The sequence below is a fragment of the Fringilla coelebs genome, assembly GCF_963513975.1.
Source record: "Fringilla coelebs genome assembly, chromosome: 1".
Taxonomy (NCBI): domain Eukaryota; kingdom Metazoa; phylum Chordata; class Aves; order Passeriformes; family Fringillidae; genus Fringilla; species Fringilla coelebs.
Window position 1 is genome coordinate 92048412 of NC_140028.1, and position 16280 is coordinate 92064691.

The 16280-nt window shown below is 48.1% G+C and overlaps 1 protein-coding gene across 1 annotated transcript in view; it reads left to right on the forward strand.

Moving 5' to 3' along the window:
* Positions 1-5828: 5828 nt before the first annotated feature.
* E2F3 (E2F transcription factor 3) overlaps positions 5829-16280 on the forward strand; it is a gene marked incomplete at both ends in the record, with an annotated part of 39571 nt that continues 29119 nt past the window's right edge. Inside the window, one exon of the mRNA XM_084226789.1 lies at positions 5829-6152. Within this exon, the coding sequence (XP_084082915.1) occupies positions 5829-6152 (324 nt within the window). The remainder of the gene's footprint in view (positions 6153-16280) is intronic.

Consider the following 16280-nt stretch of genomic DNA (forward strand, 5'->3'; position numbering starts at 1 on the left):
TGGAAGAGTCCCATGGGAGATTGTCCTAGAGAGGAGACCAGAAGATCAGTTGCTTTTCATGGATGACCTCCTCCACATTTAAGATGGTCCCACCCTAATGAGCCAGAAATCAAGCAAAGGCATCAAGAGGCTGGTATAGATGAACAAGGAGCTCCTGACAAAACTCAAAGGAAAGATGTAAGAGGTGGAAGCGGTGACAAGTGGCCCAACAATAATATGGAGATGCTGTTCAGGATTCATGGAGGGGCTTAGGAAAGTGAAAGCCCTTGTGAAATTGAATCTGGAGAGGAATGTGGAAGGCAAGAAGAGCTTTTCTAAGTACATCAACAGCAAAGGGAAGATGGGGGAAAATATGGGCCCACTGCTCAAAGGAGGAAGGAACCTGGTGGCAAAGGACAAGGAACAATCTGAGGTACAGAATGCCTTCCTTGCCTCAGTCTTTACTGGCAAGATTTGCCTTCAGGAATCTCAGCTTTCTGAGACACCAGTGGGAAGGTCTAGAGAAAAGAGGGGGATTTACTCTAGGCAGAGGAGGACCTTGGGGAACATCTAAACAAACCAAATATATACAGGTTCATGGGATCTGACAGGATATACCAACTAGTGCAGAGGGAGCTGGCCAATGTCACTGTGAGGCCACTGTTGATAATCTGTGAAAGGTCATGGAGACTGGGAGAGGTTCCTGACAACAAGAAAAAAGTAATTATTAATCCTGTCTTTCAGAAGGGCAAGGAGGATTGGGGAACTACAGGTCTGTCAGCCTCACCTCAGTCCCTAAAAAGAAGGTAATGGAACAAATTATCCCAGAAACCATTTCCAAACACAGAAAGATGATTTGGAGTAGTTGGTTTGGATTTATGAAGACAAGAACAGACATCATGTTGACCAACATGATAGCCTTCTGCAGTAACACTAGTTCAGTGGATGAGGATGAAACACTGGATTATATTTATCCTGGCATCATTAAGGCTTTTGACAGAGTTTCCAGTAACACTCTCATGAAAAAATGGATGAAGCATTGGCTATGTTAAGTGGGCAGTGAAGTGGAATGAAAACTGACTGAACTGTGAGACCCAGAGGGTTCTCATCCAGAGCACAATGTCCAGCTGGAGGCCAGTCATTAGTGGTGTCTGGTACGGGTAATGCTGGGGTTGACAGTGTTTAACATCTTCCTTAATGACCTGGATTATGGGATGTCACACTTTCAGTGACAGCAGGAAACACACATCCCATCAGTCTCAGTATTCCCTCCAGATGTCCCTTTGCTGTCATGCAGGTTGTGTTCCAGATGTGTGGTACTGAGCACAATCTCGTCCTTCCTTTCTCAAGTCTTCCTTACATGCTTGCGAAATCAAGCTCCAAAATGTAGGAAATTGATTACTTAAAGGTAAATAATGAGCAAACTGGGGGGGTTTGTACAATGTCAGTTCTACCCCTCACATGTATGCATAATGATGTGGTCTTTTATTATGTGGACATTTTTCCTGCACAGTTCTTCATTCAGTAAGAAAGATGGGCAAGTCTCATGGAGGAAGTACCTGTGGAGTATTTACTGCCCTCATAGTTATTCCATATGCAGGGCTATACATTGATTTACTATCTATTCCTATTACAAACTTTCTTAGAGAGTTTTCACTTAGGAATGTTTTGCAGTCTCCATTGTAACATTGTCCAGGATCTTCTTCATGGGAGAAATCTTATTGGAATCCAGGTCTTCAAGTCAGATTTAACAATTTTAACATCTAGGCAAAGATATTATTATTGCTTCCACTACCTGCAACAAGTAAGAATCCCAAAGAAAGCAATTCTCACTACACATTATTTTTCGGGATAAATGCAGCCTTTTCCCTAAATGACTGTAAATTGCTTATCATCACACAGATAAAGACCATATTTGCAAGGATAGCAGGATAGTACCATAGAACCATACTCACAAGGAAAGATAAATCACAGCTGCACACCAGCCTTAATTACAGTATCTCCTAAGCCTTTGAGTTCTGCAGGGTACTTTCTCTGCAACAGATAGCTGGATGATGACATCCCTTTAGGCAGTAATTGGTTTTTTATAGACCAACAGAAGTCCTTGGGCCTGCAATTAGCTTTCTTTATGTAGCTCTCTGTACACTTCTTATGTATGTTTTAATTTCCACTTTCTTTAGGTTCCTTCCACTAGCTCTAGCAAGTGAATTGCACCTTTAACAGGTCCCACTGCAAACTGAAATATCTGACACAGAACTGTGTTTCAAGACAAGAACAACACATCTCTTCTCCCGCAGTATTTTCTCCAGATTTCAGTTTATGGACAGCAAAGTTGCTGTTCAGATGAATCCCATGTTTTTTATTTAAAGACCTTCTACCAGCCACCCCACAGTCACAGCACAACTCTACTTCCAGAAGACAGGAACATAGAACCCTCCCATTCAGATGATATGGGCCCTGACTCCTGGCCATCTCATTTGGCCGTTGTACAACTCTGGGACTGGCTTTTAACATCTGGTTACAGACATAAATCTGCAGTAAGGATTTATTTTTTATCCTTTTGTAAAAATAGCTGCTGTTTTTCTGGGTTTATTGCAGTTCAGTAAAGTGTCCTTCTGAGAGCAACAGTGTTTTCCTTGCTTTTTGAAAACTTCTAACCTTTCTTATGCATTAAGCCAAACCCTTTCCTTCAAAAAGAAAAACAACGTACAAAGAAGCAAGATAGGATTTAACTGTTTATAGTTTAGCTTTAGTTTATTTCAACTACTTGATTTACACCCTTGACAGAGTAATACACTCCTAGAAACTTAGACGGTGAAAGAACCAATACATGAAAGTGAATTTTGAAGTGTACCATGCATTATCCCATGCACTGTCTGGTTTACTCCCTCAATTTAGCTGTGCTTTGTTTCTGCTCCTGGGATCCTGGCTAGTCTACTACATCTACATGGCTCTTTTCATACTCTCGTTTTTGCTGTTCTTTCTCTTTAAAGGTCTGCTCTAAGGACTCTCTAATTTTGCCATGCTCATTCTGCTGTGTTTTTTCTATTTATTGCTTTCTTTCCTTATGCTGTAATATCATGGCCCACATTTCTTCTCTCCATCTTGCAGGATCCTTGAAACCAATGTAGTGCTACCATTTCATGCATATAAAAAAAATAAATCTTTACTTTGAAGTATTAGTACATTGACTCTCTGCCTGCACTTTTCTTTCTGTCTGGACTTTCCCCTTGCCTGCTGTTCTTGTTTCTCAGCCTCTTCCTTGCTTTGGCCCTTGGATGTGCCTCAGTTCTGCACGAGGCGGTGACTCCTGCCGCGGGGCACTCTTGCAGGATGGGTAGGTAGCTGAAGATGGCAGGGACCATGGCAGAGGGAAACCATAAAAAATGGTCCAGAAGAAAACTGGAGATGCACTCTCCAGTAGGGAAAGGTTTGTGTTTCTCCCTGCTTCTCCTTGAGGAGCCTCACCCAGCTAGCAAGGTGCTGCTACACAGGCTGTGGCCAGGGCATGTTAAGCACAACTTTTACCTGCTTCACCTTGTGCATGGGCACAGAGCTGGACATTGCTGGCTGACTCCTTAAGAGCAGTCCACAGTAGCAGAACTGATCATGTGGCTGAAATTTTAAAGACCGCTAAAGTTCTGCAGAAGAGCATGAAATTCTCCGGACAGCCCCTGCTCCTGACTGGGCTGGAAGGACCATAATGAAGACTTTGAAAGGCTTTTAGGTCTTGGATGCTGAGCACAAATGCAGACTTGCTAAGAGAAGTAGAAAAGACTTGCTAAAATAAGTCTTTCTCGTCCATTAAAAAGACTCAGTGGTAAGCTACTGTGGGATTTCCTTACCACAAAATTCATTGGTCCCCAATTGTCTGGATTAAATTCAATATTTCCTAAAAAGTTTGTTACCCTCTCCACAGAGGAAGAGCAATCTTCTGTCACGTTTTGTGTATCAGGTCACCACTGTCATGTTCTCTTTCCCTACTTCTGCCTGTGACAAAACAAAAGCCAATCTACAAAGGTTTCTTCTTCTGTAAAGAAGGACACATTTTTTCTGACCAGGATTTCTTGCCTATTTTCCTATGGATTCTCTCCATGTGGTATCTTTCCTAAGGTGCAGTGGCCAAAATTGCATCCAGTTGGTTGATCAAGGCTTTTTCAGTGCCAAAAAGAGCAGAATTTATTCCTTTGATGGAAAACATGCCCAGAATGGAAGATGCCCTTATTTAATATGCAACAGTATTGCACCTTAGCCCTCTACTCTGACCTGGGGTCAGACCAGGAGAACCTTTAGGCAGGGCTGAGGATTTGATGCAACTCACTTGGTCATGTACCTGCTAGAGATGGAAACACGGAAGGTTCCCTAGGAAAAGGATCCTTATCTGCCTGACTCAGCAGTGGCAGCCTGGACACGCTGTCTGCTGGCAGCACTGGTTGAGGGAAACGTGTGTCTGGAAATAAAACATGAGAAAATGGGGCATGGCTGGTGGGTGCTGCGCAGGGTGCGGCATTTAATAAGTTAAGGGGGCGTGTTGGCAAAGCAGCTTAAATTCAGGGGGTAGGGCGGTTTTCGGCAGAATGTTGGATGGAATTTTCTTGGAGGTCTTTTCCATTCCTTAACGATTCTATGATCCTAAGGGGGCATTTAGTAAGTGAAGGAAACTGGGAAGAGCTAGTGGACATACTTCCACTGTTTCACCTCTTGGAGGTAATACAGACCATAATGGAAGGGGGTATTTTGCTAATCGCTCACTTTTTGGGGAGAAAAAATAAGTTAAGTGCTTCGGGTGAGCTGATTTGAAAATCTGTGGATGCAGGCGCATGAAGAAAGCGGAAAAGCCGTTCCCCAGCTACCGGAGGTGACATCCCGCGCCGGAACGCTTTTAAAAGGCTCCCTAGGAACTTCCCCGCTGGCGGAGGCCGGTGCCTCTCCGACCAAACAGGGGCGAGAACTCAGGTGACCCCTTCCGAGCCGCAGAGCTGCGGCGCGGGAACCGGCACCTCCCGGCGGCTCCGGAGCGGCGGCGGCGGCGGCAGGGAGCGCGTCCACCGGGCGGGCGGGCGGGCGAGAGCCTTCCGAGGGCTACGGAGCGGCGCTCGCCGCACGCCCCCCGCGCCGAGGGGAGCGCAGCGGCGTCGGTGTCGGTGTGGGTGTGGGATAGGTGTGGGTGTGGGTTACGGTGTCGGGGCGGTGCTCGGGGCGGTGCTCGGGGCGGTGCTCGGGGCGGTGCCCGGGGCGGGCCGGGCGCTCCGTGCGGGAGCAGCTGTCACTGTCAGCGAGCCGGCGAACCGGGATCCCGGCCGCGCGCAGGGGGAATCCCCCAGCCTCGCCCCCGCAGCCAATCGCCGCGCCGAATGCAAATCGCGGCCGCCCCCGGGCCAATGGGAAAGCGGAGGGGCAGGGAGGCGGCCCCCCCGTTGGACGGCGCGGAGGTCGGTGGGGGCCAATGAGGCGGTGAGGCGGGCTGGGCGCGCCCCGGAGGCGGGGACATGCAAATTTGGTTTGAAAAGAGGGCGGGAAATCCGAGTTTCGCGGGAGGCCCTTGGCGCGTAACCCGTCTCCTTTCCCTTCATTCATTGTCAGCAGCCGCCGCTTCCTGGAGCCATTTTCCAGCCGGCCCCACACAGCGGGAGCGGCCCCGCTCCATCCGCCGCATCTGCCCGCCCCGCCGCCTCCGTCCCCCCCCGGCACCCCGCATCCTGCAGCCGGGGCCCCCCCGGCACCCGCAGCCCCCAGTATTTTGCGCGGGTCCTCGGCATCGAGGAGGAAAGGAGCTGGGAAGGCCGGGGGGGGAGGAGGGACGGGGGGGAGGAGGAGACGCGGCTGCGGGGACAGAGCCGGAGGGAAGGATGAGAAGGGGACTCCAGCCTTCGGCCCCGGCAGCAGCGCCGCCGCCCGCGCCGTCCACGGACTCCAGAGCAGCCCCCGCCGGCTTCCCGGCCCGCTTTGCCGCCGGCACCTTCATCCAGATCCGCAGCACCGGCGCCGTGGCGGGGGCGCCCTGTGTTGTCTCCTCCTCCGCCGCCGCCGCTTCCCAGGCTCCCGGTGCCTTTGCCCCGGCGGCGGATGGGGGCCAGCCCGCTGGCAGCTCGCTGTACTGCACCCCCCACGGACCCGCCGGCAGGACGGCGCTGCTGCAGCCCGCTCTCGCCGGAGGCGGAGGCCGCCCCCCGGTAATTTTGTGTTTTCCCCCCGTCCCCGAGGGGAGGGTGAAGGGAACGGGGGGGGATCCCGCCGCCGGCCGGACCCGGGGGGCGGGCGGGGTGCGGGGGGAGGGCAGGAAAGGCGGAGGCAGCGCTTTGTTGCAATAAACTTTCCTGCCTCCTTCCCAACCCCCGCTGCCGGGTCTTATTGAAAAGGAGAGGGGGGGAAAAAAAAAAAAGGTGGTGGTGGTGGTGGGGAAATAATAATCCCCCGCCACGTCCCGCCGCACGGGTGCAAAGAGCGAGCAGCCGGCGGCGGGGAAGGGCCCCGGGGCGGGGGGCCGGGCCGGGCCGTGCCCCGCCGGTGTCTCCGCTTCACCCCCGGAGCCGCCGGTGACGTCTGGCACACGTGCGCGGAGGCCGCGGCTGTGACTGGGAGCCGGGGCGGGCGGGGAGGGGGACGCCGCTTCCTCCTCCTCCTCCTCCTCCTCCTCCTCCTCCTCCTCCTCCTCCTCCTTCTCCCTCTGGCCTGGGACAGCCCGACCGCCGGCCGGCTGCCCCCGGCCCCCGCCGCTCTCCGAAATGCCCCTGCAGCAGGTCAGTGACTCGTGGGGCGGCGGCGAGCACCAACCCTCCTCTCCCTCCGCTTTAGAATTTATACCCCCTCCTTAAAATTTATGGCCCCCCCTTTCAAAAAAAAAAAAAAAATTCCGCCTCCCCCACTCGTGGGGTTTTCTTTGTCCTCGCCGATTTCGGGTGCGCGCTTGGCCCTCGTGGGCTCCGCCGAGTTGGAGAGCGGGGGAGGGCGCGGGGCATCCCCGCCGCGCGGGGGTCGGGGGCGGCGGGAGGGGCTCACCTGCCCCCCCGGGCTCCGAGACCCCGCCCGGCGGCGTGGGATTGCTCAACTCCTTCCCACCTCTCGCCCCGGTGCGCCCCTGCCAGGGCAAAAGGGGGTTTAGCACCCCTTCCCCCTGACCCCTTTTCCCTGCATCTAGTCGGTGATGGTCCAGGTATGGGATGGTGCTGTAATCCTGAAATACTTCTGGGAGAGCTTTGGGGGCAGCTGGGAGGCACGTGAGGATGGCATGAGCTGCCTCTTGTGTGGGTTTCTGCAGGTGTTGGTTGCTGATCTAGTGGTGGAAGCTTCAAGGCTCATCAAATCCCATCCAAAGCTTTTTTAAAAATTATTGCTTTTTTTTTTTTTTACTTTTAAAAATAAGCATCTTTGCTGTAAAAGAGAATTGATTTTTTTTTTTATGCTCTTGGTCTTCAGCATATCCTAATAACACTCACTGTCAAGCAGGCTACTTCAGGCCACTTTGTAAATATTTGGCTGTCCTATCTGAAGGTTGATTCCTAGAAGGTGGTGGTAAGTGAATGCAAAGAGGAGCATATGCTACATGGTGATTCTGGGAAAAAAATTACACAGGCTTTTTTAGTTTTGTGGGAGGGATATTGATGTCATAGGAACTCCTAAAATTTCTCATTAATGGGTCCTGTAAGACCTTCATGTATGATTTGAGTGCTTTTTTTTTTTTTTTTTTGGTATGCTGCTCACCTCTCTAATGGGAGGAACTCCTGGCCTAAAAAACCTGGGAAGGCTTGTTTCTACCTTAAAGGTTTGGAATTGGGGAAAGTGATTTTTGGCCTCTGCCTGCAAAGAAGTCCCTGCACAAGTGACGAGTTTGTTGTATACCCTCAGCCCCCATAATTAACTTTGGGGAGAGATGTGGGATGGAGGAGGAAGAAAGTGGTCAGGCCAGCAGTATGTACAGCTGCTGGCTGGCACCCTCCAAGAGTGATAAACCATCCATGGCACACACCAGGAAAGGGGCTGTGCATCCTGTTCTGCCCTGAGAGCCGTGCTCATGCAAGTGCCCTTCTTGGAGCTGTGCTGGTTGGCCACAGACCCATTTTTTGGGAAGTCAGGCTGACGCGCCCTAGTGCCCTGCCTTGACTTTGTGCACCCCAAACTGCTTGGCAGGGACACTATCCTGCCCTTTCTGGTCTTTCCTTGAAAGTCATGGAAGATTTTCTGGGACTGGGAAGTGAGGATGTTCTGCCCTTTGTTCCTAGGATAGTATTTTTGACAAAACTAGTATTAGGCACTGGTGAAAGGAATGAGAAAACAGTGGGTAGCTTGAGGCAGTGAGCTTAGGCAAGTAGCACCAATATAAATTTAGCTCTTGATTATTGAGTTGCAAATAGCGGATGGAGTCTGAGACCCCCAGCTGAAAACATGACCCTGCTATGCAAAAAAGATTGTAGAGGTAAGTCTAAAATTTGGCCAGCACACCTGCACTGGTTAGGATTATGAAAATACTCTTGCCTTGCAGATGTAACTGCACTGGCAACCCACCCATCACATCCAAATATAAACTATGGTATGACTGAAAAAGAGTCAGTACAGCAGTATAGTTTAGGCTGTGCAGCGACGTGTTCAACCACACCAGTAAATGGAAAAGGCTCTTTGGCCCAAATAAGCTGCTTCCCCTTGGGAATTTGGTAGTTATTTTATCTGTGCTTGTGTGTGTGTAACACTACTGGAAAAGCCTTGGAAAGTGGCCTAGTCCACAACAACAGGCCTCTCCAGCCCCACACTGGGGAGAATTTGCACACTGTGCCATGTCCCAAGCAAGCATCTCCATAGTGTCCAAAGGCAGTTCCTCGCTCTGTGGCAGCTCCTGTGGCTGAGGGTTGCTGACTGGGCCCTCTGCCCTGGAGAGCCCTGGCTCTGGGAGGCTGTGACCCAGCCTGCCTGCCCTTTCAGCTTGCTTTGCAGGATTCCTGGGGAGTTAATAGAAAGTGTTACCAGGTGGATCTGAACCCCTGCTATGGCTTAAACACCAGCAGTAATGAAGAATTTAACCCTTGCAAAGGAACCATCAGCTTGTACCCCTTGGGAGAGCCTGAGCCTCTGGAGACGGGGTCAGTGCTGTGGCAAGAGGCCAGTGGTCCTGCATCCTCCCTTGCTCTCCTGCACCCTGCTGGGGGCTGGTGCCTTTTCCCTTCTGGCATCTCAGGCTTCCCAGGATGGCAAATCAACCCTCACCTAAATAAATGTTTTCTGCTGGGCAAGCAGGTTGAACCAGCTAATAGCAGGTCTGGGAAGTGCCAGGGACCATCAAGAGAAAGCAGTGGTCAGGGATATGGCATTGGGGCTGTGACACCATGCTGTTTTAGTGTCAGTGAGTTTGTGAATTGTCTTGGATCCTCATGAGAATGCAGGAAAAATTAATGGATGAGGTACCCCAAAAGCATTCTCACTGGTGTTGCCTTCTCACTTGGTGTGAGAAAGTCACTACCATTTGCACTACCCTGCACTCAGAAATGGGCTTGCTATAAAAGCAAGCTGCTCAAAATGTTTCTAATTCAAATAGTAGAGAATTTCTTACTGTCTTTGGGTTATAAAGATAAGCCTTTAAGAAGAGGGCCATTTTCTTAGCCATGAGAAAATGCTTAAATGGAGACACCACCCACATGTTAAGTCCTTTTTAAAAGGGGCTAAATCCTCTTAACAACAATATCTTTAGAGAACTCCTGTGGCCTTTAGATGACATGAGCTGTGGAGAGGCTAGTTCGGCATACTTCAGAAGGGGGCAGGAGGATTTACATTTCCAAGCTGAATGCTTAGTACCTCTCTCATTTTTCTGGTGCTTTAGAAAGTACCTCTTCCTTCCTCCCTTCTTCTCAGCAAGATGCAGCTGGAAAGGGAGAAAAATGGAGTAACACACAGTCTTTCTCCTAGGTGTTATGTAAAGGAGCAATAGAAGACATAAATAGTGAACAAGGATTTAGGGTATGGAAGAACATGTAAGTCACATAAAGAAGCAGGCAGTTAACTTAGTAGCTTTTCTTTATTTTGCAGCAATGAAAAGGTTTGTATGTGAACACACAGGTGTTTTCATATTCAGGCCCGTTTTCTTTGCCTGATGTTTTGTGTCAGTAGAAATGATTGTTAGTATGAGTCTGGGACCTTTGCTTTTTGACTAGCATTTAAGGGATTTGCTTTGGTTCAAATCCCTCCTCCAGCAATGCGCTGTTTCTGAGCCCCAGGAGGTACCACATGGTCCTTTGGGTGCAGCTGTCTGAGACGGGTTCCAAGAAGTACAAACCATGATTGCCCTCCCCACGCTGACAAACATCTTGTGAAAAGTGGGCACCCTACTAAAACCCTACAGGAAGAGGCTGTAGCTTGCTGATGGCTTTGCTATCCTGATGCAGAGTCCAGCTGTGCTGGTGTGGCTCCATCTGCACCAGAGCTGCTGAGTATGGAAGCCCCACCATGATAAGGGCTTTTGGCAGGGCTCCATGAACAGCTGGGCTGCTCAAAGGCTTTACTGCTGCTGGAAGGAGTAGGCTTGCTTGTCCCTCGCTGTCTCCTCTATATCATCTCCTTTGCTCTACTGCTGTCTCTGTGGAGCATCTGGCTGTGCTGACAGGTTGGGTGTTTGTCTGTTCTAACAAGGCAGAAGAGCTGGGTCTGAGCACTAGGTCTGGCAGGTGTCTTGGGCCCGAGATGGGGGTGAGTGAGAAGGAAGGAGATAGGAACTTGCCCATGCAGGGGTGCAGAGGTGTTAAATCATTCCAGCAAGCCTCCATTTTGTCATGTTGGTCTTATTGTTCTTTCTGTGATTGTGTTTTTCTTGCACCACCAGTCTGTTTACCAGAATCTGGGTAGGGGTCACTTTATGTCCTGTTTATTCTTCTGTAGAGGATGCTCCACCTGGTTGAGCAAATACAGGCATTTTGTTTCCCCTCATTTTATTCCAGGTGTGTTGGTGCTGTTCTGTTAATTTTTACTGTGTGCTTATCTGTGAGTATGTGCAAGCATTTACAAGGAGAATAATCTTTGAGTTCAGGAACAGCTGTATATTTTGCAAGATGAAGGGTTTCCCCACTACTACTATGGCTGTGGCAAGTGTTTCAGGAAAGAACACAGGGAAGGAGGCTTGCACAGGAAAGCCCTTCATGCTTCAAGAGAGCACTTTCTTGGTCAGGGGTTACAGTGGGTTTTATAGCTTCCAGTGGCTGGTGATTTTTGTGATCCCTGTTTGAATCTAGCTGTATTTCTGTTTCTGACCTTAGGCAGCAACAAGTTCTAGCCATGATTTAGCTATTTTGTATGAAAGGAACAAACTATTTTCTTTGTTTCTTGCCTTGCTTTTTGATTTTTGGTTTTGTTTTTTTTTTTCAGTTTGAACTTGCTGTCTATAGTATTCTTGGGGGATATTGTGGTAGGGGAAAAATGATTTTCTGATATGTTTCTCTGCACAGTTTATGATAAATTATCTTATGTCCTCAGATGTCTTTTTCATTCTGAAGAGTGTCAGACAATTCATTTCTCCTGAAATGAAAGCCATTAATGTGAAGCTAAAGGTGTCCTTTTGTAAAGGAACCACACGGGTGTGAAACAAAGTGTGTCTTCTGTAATTGTGAGTTTTTACTTGCGAAACTTATGTGGACTGGCAGCTTTGAAAGATGTTTGGAATACAAGGTAAACTTGCTTTGCAGAGACCCTTTCAGACCCAGCTAGTTTCATGATGTCTTAACCTGGCCCTGTGGAGGGGAGTGGGAGGTGTGAGACGGAGGGGATGAGTAGGCATGGCTGCTGTGGGAATAGCTCATTATGAGATGCAAAAAGGAAAGTGAAGTAGCACCATTCCTCTTTGGAGCCCATTCCTGTGCAGGCCAGTAGGACTGGTGTGCTTGTGGGAGGGAAATTCAGCCCATCCCTCCTGTTCAGAGCACCAAGAATGAGATTGGTGCGTGTGAAATGAAGACGGGAGCTTTTCTTGGTATGGTACCTTCCAGGCTTCACTTCTGTAGGTGTCTGCTTGGCTGATGGCCGTGGCTCTGGTGGCAGGGCTGGTCCTGCTGCTGGTGTGCAGGGGTGGGAAGGTGGCTCAGGCTTCAGTCCTGGTTTGTGGGGGAATTGCCTGCTATGGATGAGTTGGAGACTGACTTCAGTTCCAGTGGGTTTCTTGCAGCAGTGGTGGTAATGGCGATCCAGCCCGGCCCAGTGTGGGGCTTCAGCAGATGGAAAGCTCTTAGAGTAACTAAATCTCCAGGTTTTAGGGTCTCTGCAAATGATCCCATTTGCAGCTGGCAGCCCCTAATGTGTATATATGGAGGTAACTCTCATCCTTACAAATGACTAAGTTGGACTTTAGGGTTTTGTTTTGGCTGACAGAGTTAATCACTTCCGGCATTATTTTTCAGGACCAGGGTTGTGCACAAAGCAGTAATTCTGGGGAGAAGAAACCCCCGTCATGTTCCCTGGGGGAAGTGGTGGGCAGTGGGAGGGAAGCTGCCCGTGCCGCTGAGATGGGGCTGCTGCAGTGCTGGAGGTGCTGCTGGTGAGGTATTTGGATTCTGTTTCAATTTCAGTTCTATTTGAAGATGGGCTTGGCAAAATTGCCCAATATATCACATATTTAAAAAAGGAACTATTTAACTTCTGTTTTCCTCAAGTAAGTTGGTCCAAAACCACACTTGGAAGTGCTATGCCTGGCATGGGTGTCTCTTGAAGTACTATGCTGTCTGCTTGGATGCTGCTGCTATTTGCTGGATCTAGTGGCATTCATGGAGTTGTTAATGTCTTGTGAGCTCAACATAGCCTGTGGTAAATATTTGCATCCGCAAGCCCTGAAAAGGGAGAAGGCAGGAGCTTGACTAGGTGTTGATTAAGCCAGAGCTTAATGAAAATGGCCTCTGTTGTGTGGTTAGAGAGTACTACTTCATGGGTTTTAGCATCCCTTTTATACAGACATGAATGCATAGCAAATGTGCTGGTAGCTGTTTGCAAACTGAGCTTGCCGAGGTTAATGGTGTGTGTCACCAGTCTCCTGTCCCCTTTATGAATGTGGGCAGTTGTTGACCTGACCTGTGCAGTGTGAAAACTAACATGTTAACTCTGGCACTGCTGCACACGCATGCCCTGCAGCTCTCAGGTGTTTTGTGTCCAAGCTCTTTGGCCTAGGATGAGCTAGAAAGGCAAAGTGGAGCATTACAGATCACCTTCTCAGAATCAGCTGGCATCTCTTCTGTGAGTGCGCTGAGTTGTGTGGGCAAATACAGCTTTTCTTTATTCCTGGCTCTAAAAGTAAAACCAGTATTCTGTTTCAGTGCTTTCTTTGAGTAGGAGACTTAATTTTATCACTTCCAACTACTTTCAAGATTCTTCCAACTTGTATGTGGCTGCATTTAGGCCTGGAAGTGTCCACTCCATAAGGCTGGTGGCATATTCAGGTGCCTCAATTCGAGGGTCTAGAACCTGATTTTTCAGATGTGGGGTGTTTCCTGTGATGCACGCTTGCAGTATTGCAGTTGTTGAGTCCTTGGTATCTGGAGCTTTACATGGACAAATCACTGTTAAAAGCAGAGGCTGCTATTATTTTGGCTTTCATTTCGTTATTTTTACAATGAAATTTTACGATCCTGTCACATAGACCTTGCGAGCCACTAGATGTTTTGCAAAAGTCTGTGAAAACTTTTAGAAAACATGTAAAGAACTATTTTTGGTAAAAAAAAAAGTTGTATTGGGCGTCTGGACAACAAGAGATGTTTGCTTAGCCTTTGCTGCTTCAGCTCCAGCATTCATACCCTGAGTTGTGGTATGTCTGCTGGTTATGTATGCATAGATTCTAAAAGTAATTTTCATTAATGAACGTCTTGAAAGACATTCTCGTCTTAACCATGCAATTCTGGTTTGGGTTTTTTTGCTTGTTGTACAGCTGTTGGTTCAAAGGTTGTTGCATATTGCATAACTGAGTGCTTGAAGAGGGGGGCGGGTGAAGGAACTCATTGGCCAACTTCCTTCCTTGTTAATTAAGGTGACATTAAAGGTCTCTGGTTTAGGACTCAATGGTGCACACCATGCACTGCAAGAGTCTAATTCTGATGTGTCATATCAGGCTCATTGGTCCACTCTACTAGTTCTCTCTGAATATAACTTTGTCTTAATTTTGGTTCTACCCGTTAGTTATAAAATCATACTAAAATTAGAGTGCAGTAACAGATACTCTTTTTTTTTTTGCAAGCCACTGAATATGCACTGTAGGATTTTATATTTTTTACACATTTTAAAGTACAGATGTAATTTTAGAGTGAAATACTTCTCCATGGGGTGAGTGTACTACGCTGTCTAAAAATTCAGCTTTCAAGTTTGCCTTTAAAATGTTTTTCAGAAACAAATTGACATGTAGACTTGTTTCCCTCCTTCCTAGACCTTCAAATTTAGGAGGTGTCATCTGGCAAATTTCCGATCTGGAACTAAAAACCTTATCTCTTGGCCCAGCAATTATATTGGTGCAGTCCGCTGAGGTTGACAATAGGCTTCTGACTTTTTGGGTGCTACCCGAGTGTGAGCAGATCAGTATGTAAAAAGTACAAAATGGTGCGCAGAGAAGGTTTCATCTTGTACCGTAGGTGGAATGGTGGTTTGTGTATGCCAGGTTGTCTACCATGGCCTAGGTTGGGTTTTAGGAAAATTGCCCTCACCCAGAGGGAGTTTGGGCACTGGAGCAGGCTCCCCAGGGCAGTGGTCACAGCCCCAAGCCTGGCAGAGTTCAAGAAGCCTTTGGACAGTGCTGTCCACACACAGAGGACAGCCCTGTGATTGCCAGGGCTGTCCTCTGCAGGGCCAGGAGTTGGACTCAGTGATCCCATGGGTCTGTTCCAGCCCGGGTTATTCTATGATTATTAACAGGTAATGGTTTTAAACTAAAGGAATGTGGGCTAGATATAATACGGTTTTTACAGCAGGGCTAATGAAACATTGGAAGACAGGTGATAGGTACCCATTCCTGGAAACATTCAAGGCTGGGTTAGATGGGGCTCTGAGCAACCTGATCCAGTTAGATGTCAGTGCTCATTGCAGGGGGGTTGGACTAGATGACCTTTAAAGATCTCTTTCAACCCAAGGTATTCCATGATTCTGTAGGAAAATGCATGCTCTAAGGAGCAGATCTGAAGGGTTTGCTGCATTCTCTGAGTGCTTCTGTAATGGAAACTGGGCTTTCCTTCACCTTCTGCTTGGGTGTTTTTTTAACATCTGCTGTCTTTAAAGTAATTTTCTTACCAGGGACACTAGAAATGGAATTATATGGAATTATAATGTCTTGAGCAATGCTAGTAACCTAATAGTGCCTTCAGTACTTTTTTTCTTGTGCTGTTAATTCTGGAATTAAATGGCAATTACCATGTATATATGCTGGTGCTATTTTGCCTTGCCAGTGTTGTGTTTTTCGACAGCGTTGGTCCCACACATTGACAGTCAGTTTTTTGTCCCCATACAGTAAGCTAGTTCACACTTTGTCTAATGTCTTCGCATAGCGGGAATTGATGTTGGTTACAGCTCTCACAGAAGGCTTTTGTGTGGTGATATCTGAAAGCTGTCTTGTTGGAGCTTTTATCAAGGCTTGTGCAATGAGGCCATTATCTCCGCTCATGGAAAACATAGATATTCGCAGAAATTTTTATAGCAATGCTTGGTAAGTGTCATGCTGGGACAGAGTGACAATGCTGGAGCAGGACAGAAATAATACCCGAGGTGGCAGCCATGCTGTGGCGGGGTGTTATCTGTCCTTGCAGACTTGGGGACAGGGTGGGAAGGGAACCCCACACGGGGCAGACGGAGGGTGGTGATCAGGGCTATCGCAGGCACAAATAATCCTGGCCGACGGCTCAGCAGAATAAAGTTTCACTTTTCATGGTAAGAGTTTTATTGAGTGGCTATAAGTAACCCAGCTCTGAATTGCTGTATAATGCTTCTGCACCTCTTCTGCACTGTATTTTTTGGGTGGGTTGGTTTGGTTTTTTTTTTTGCTTTCAGCTGTGTGGTATCTGTGACCAAGAAGTGTCTCTGGGGAGTTATGTAAAGCTGCAAGTCGGGCGAGAGGAAGCTGAAACTTCTCAACCCGGCTGTAGTACCCTTAAGCACAAAATTCTTTCAGCCAGTAAAAAAGACAACTTACTACTTGAGGTGGGTGCAGGGAGGGCTTTAAAATTTATAATAGCATTTTCACTGGCTTCTTTGTCTCAACCGTGGGTATTTCACTGGGTTTATTCTTTCTTTCCCTCAGGAATTATGGGTTAGAAAAAGCTTTTTTTTTTTTGTAAAATACGGTGTCCTGAAAGCATAAGCAAGTTGCTCAT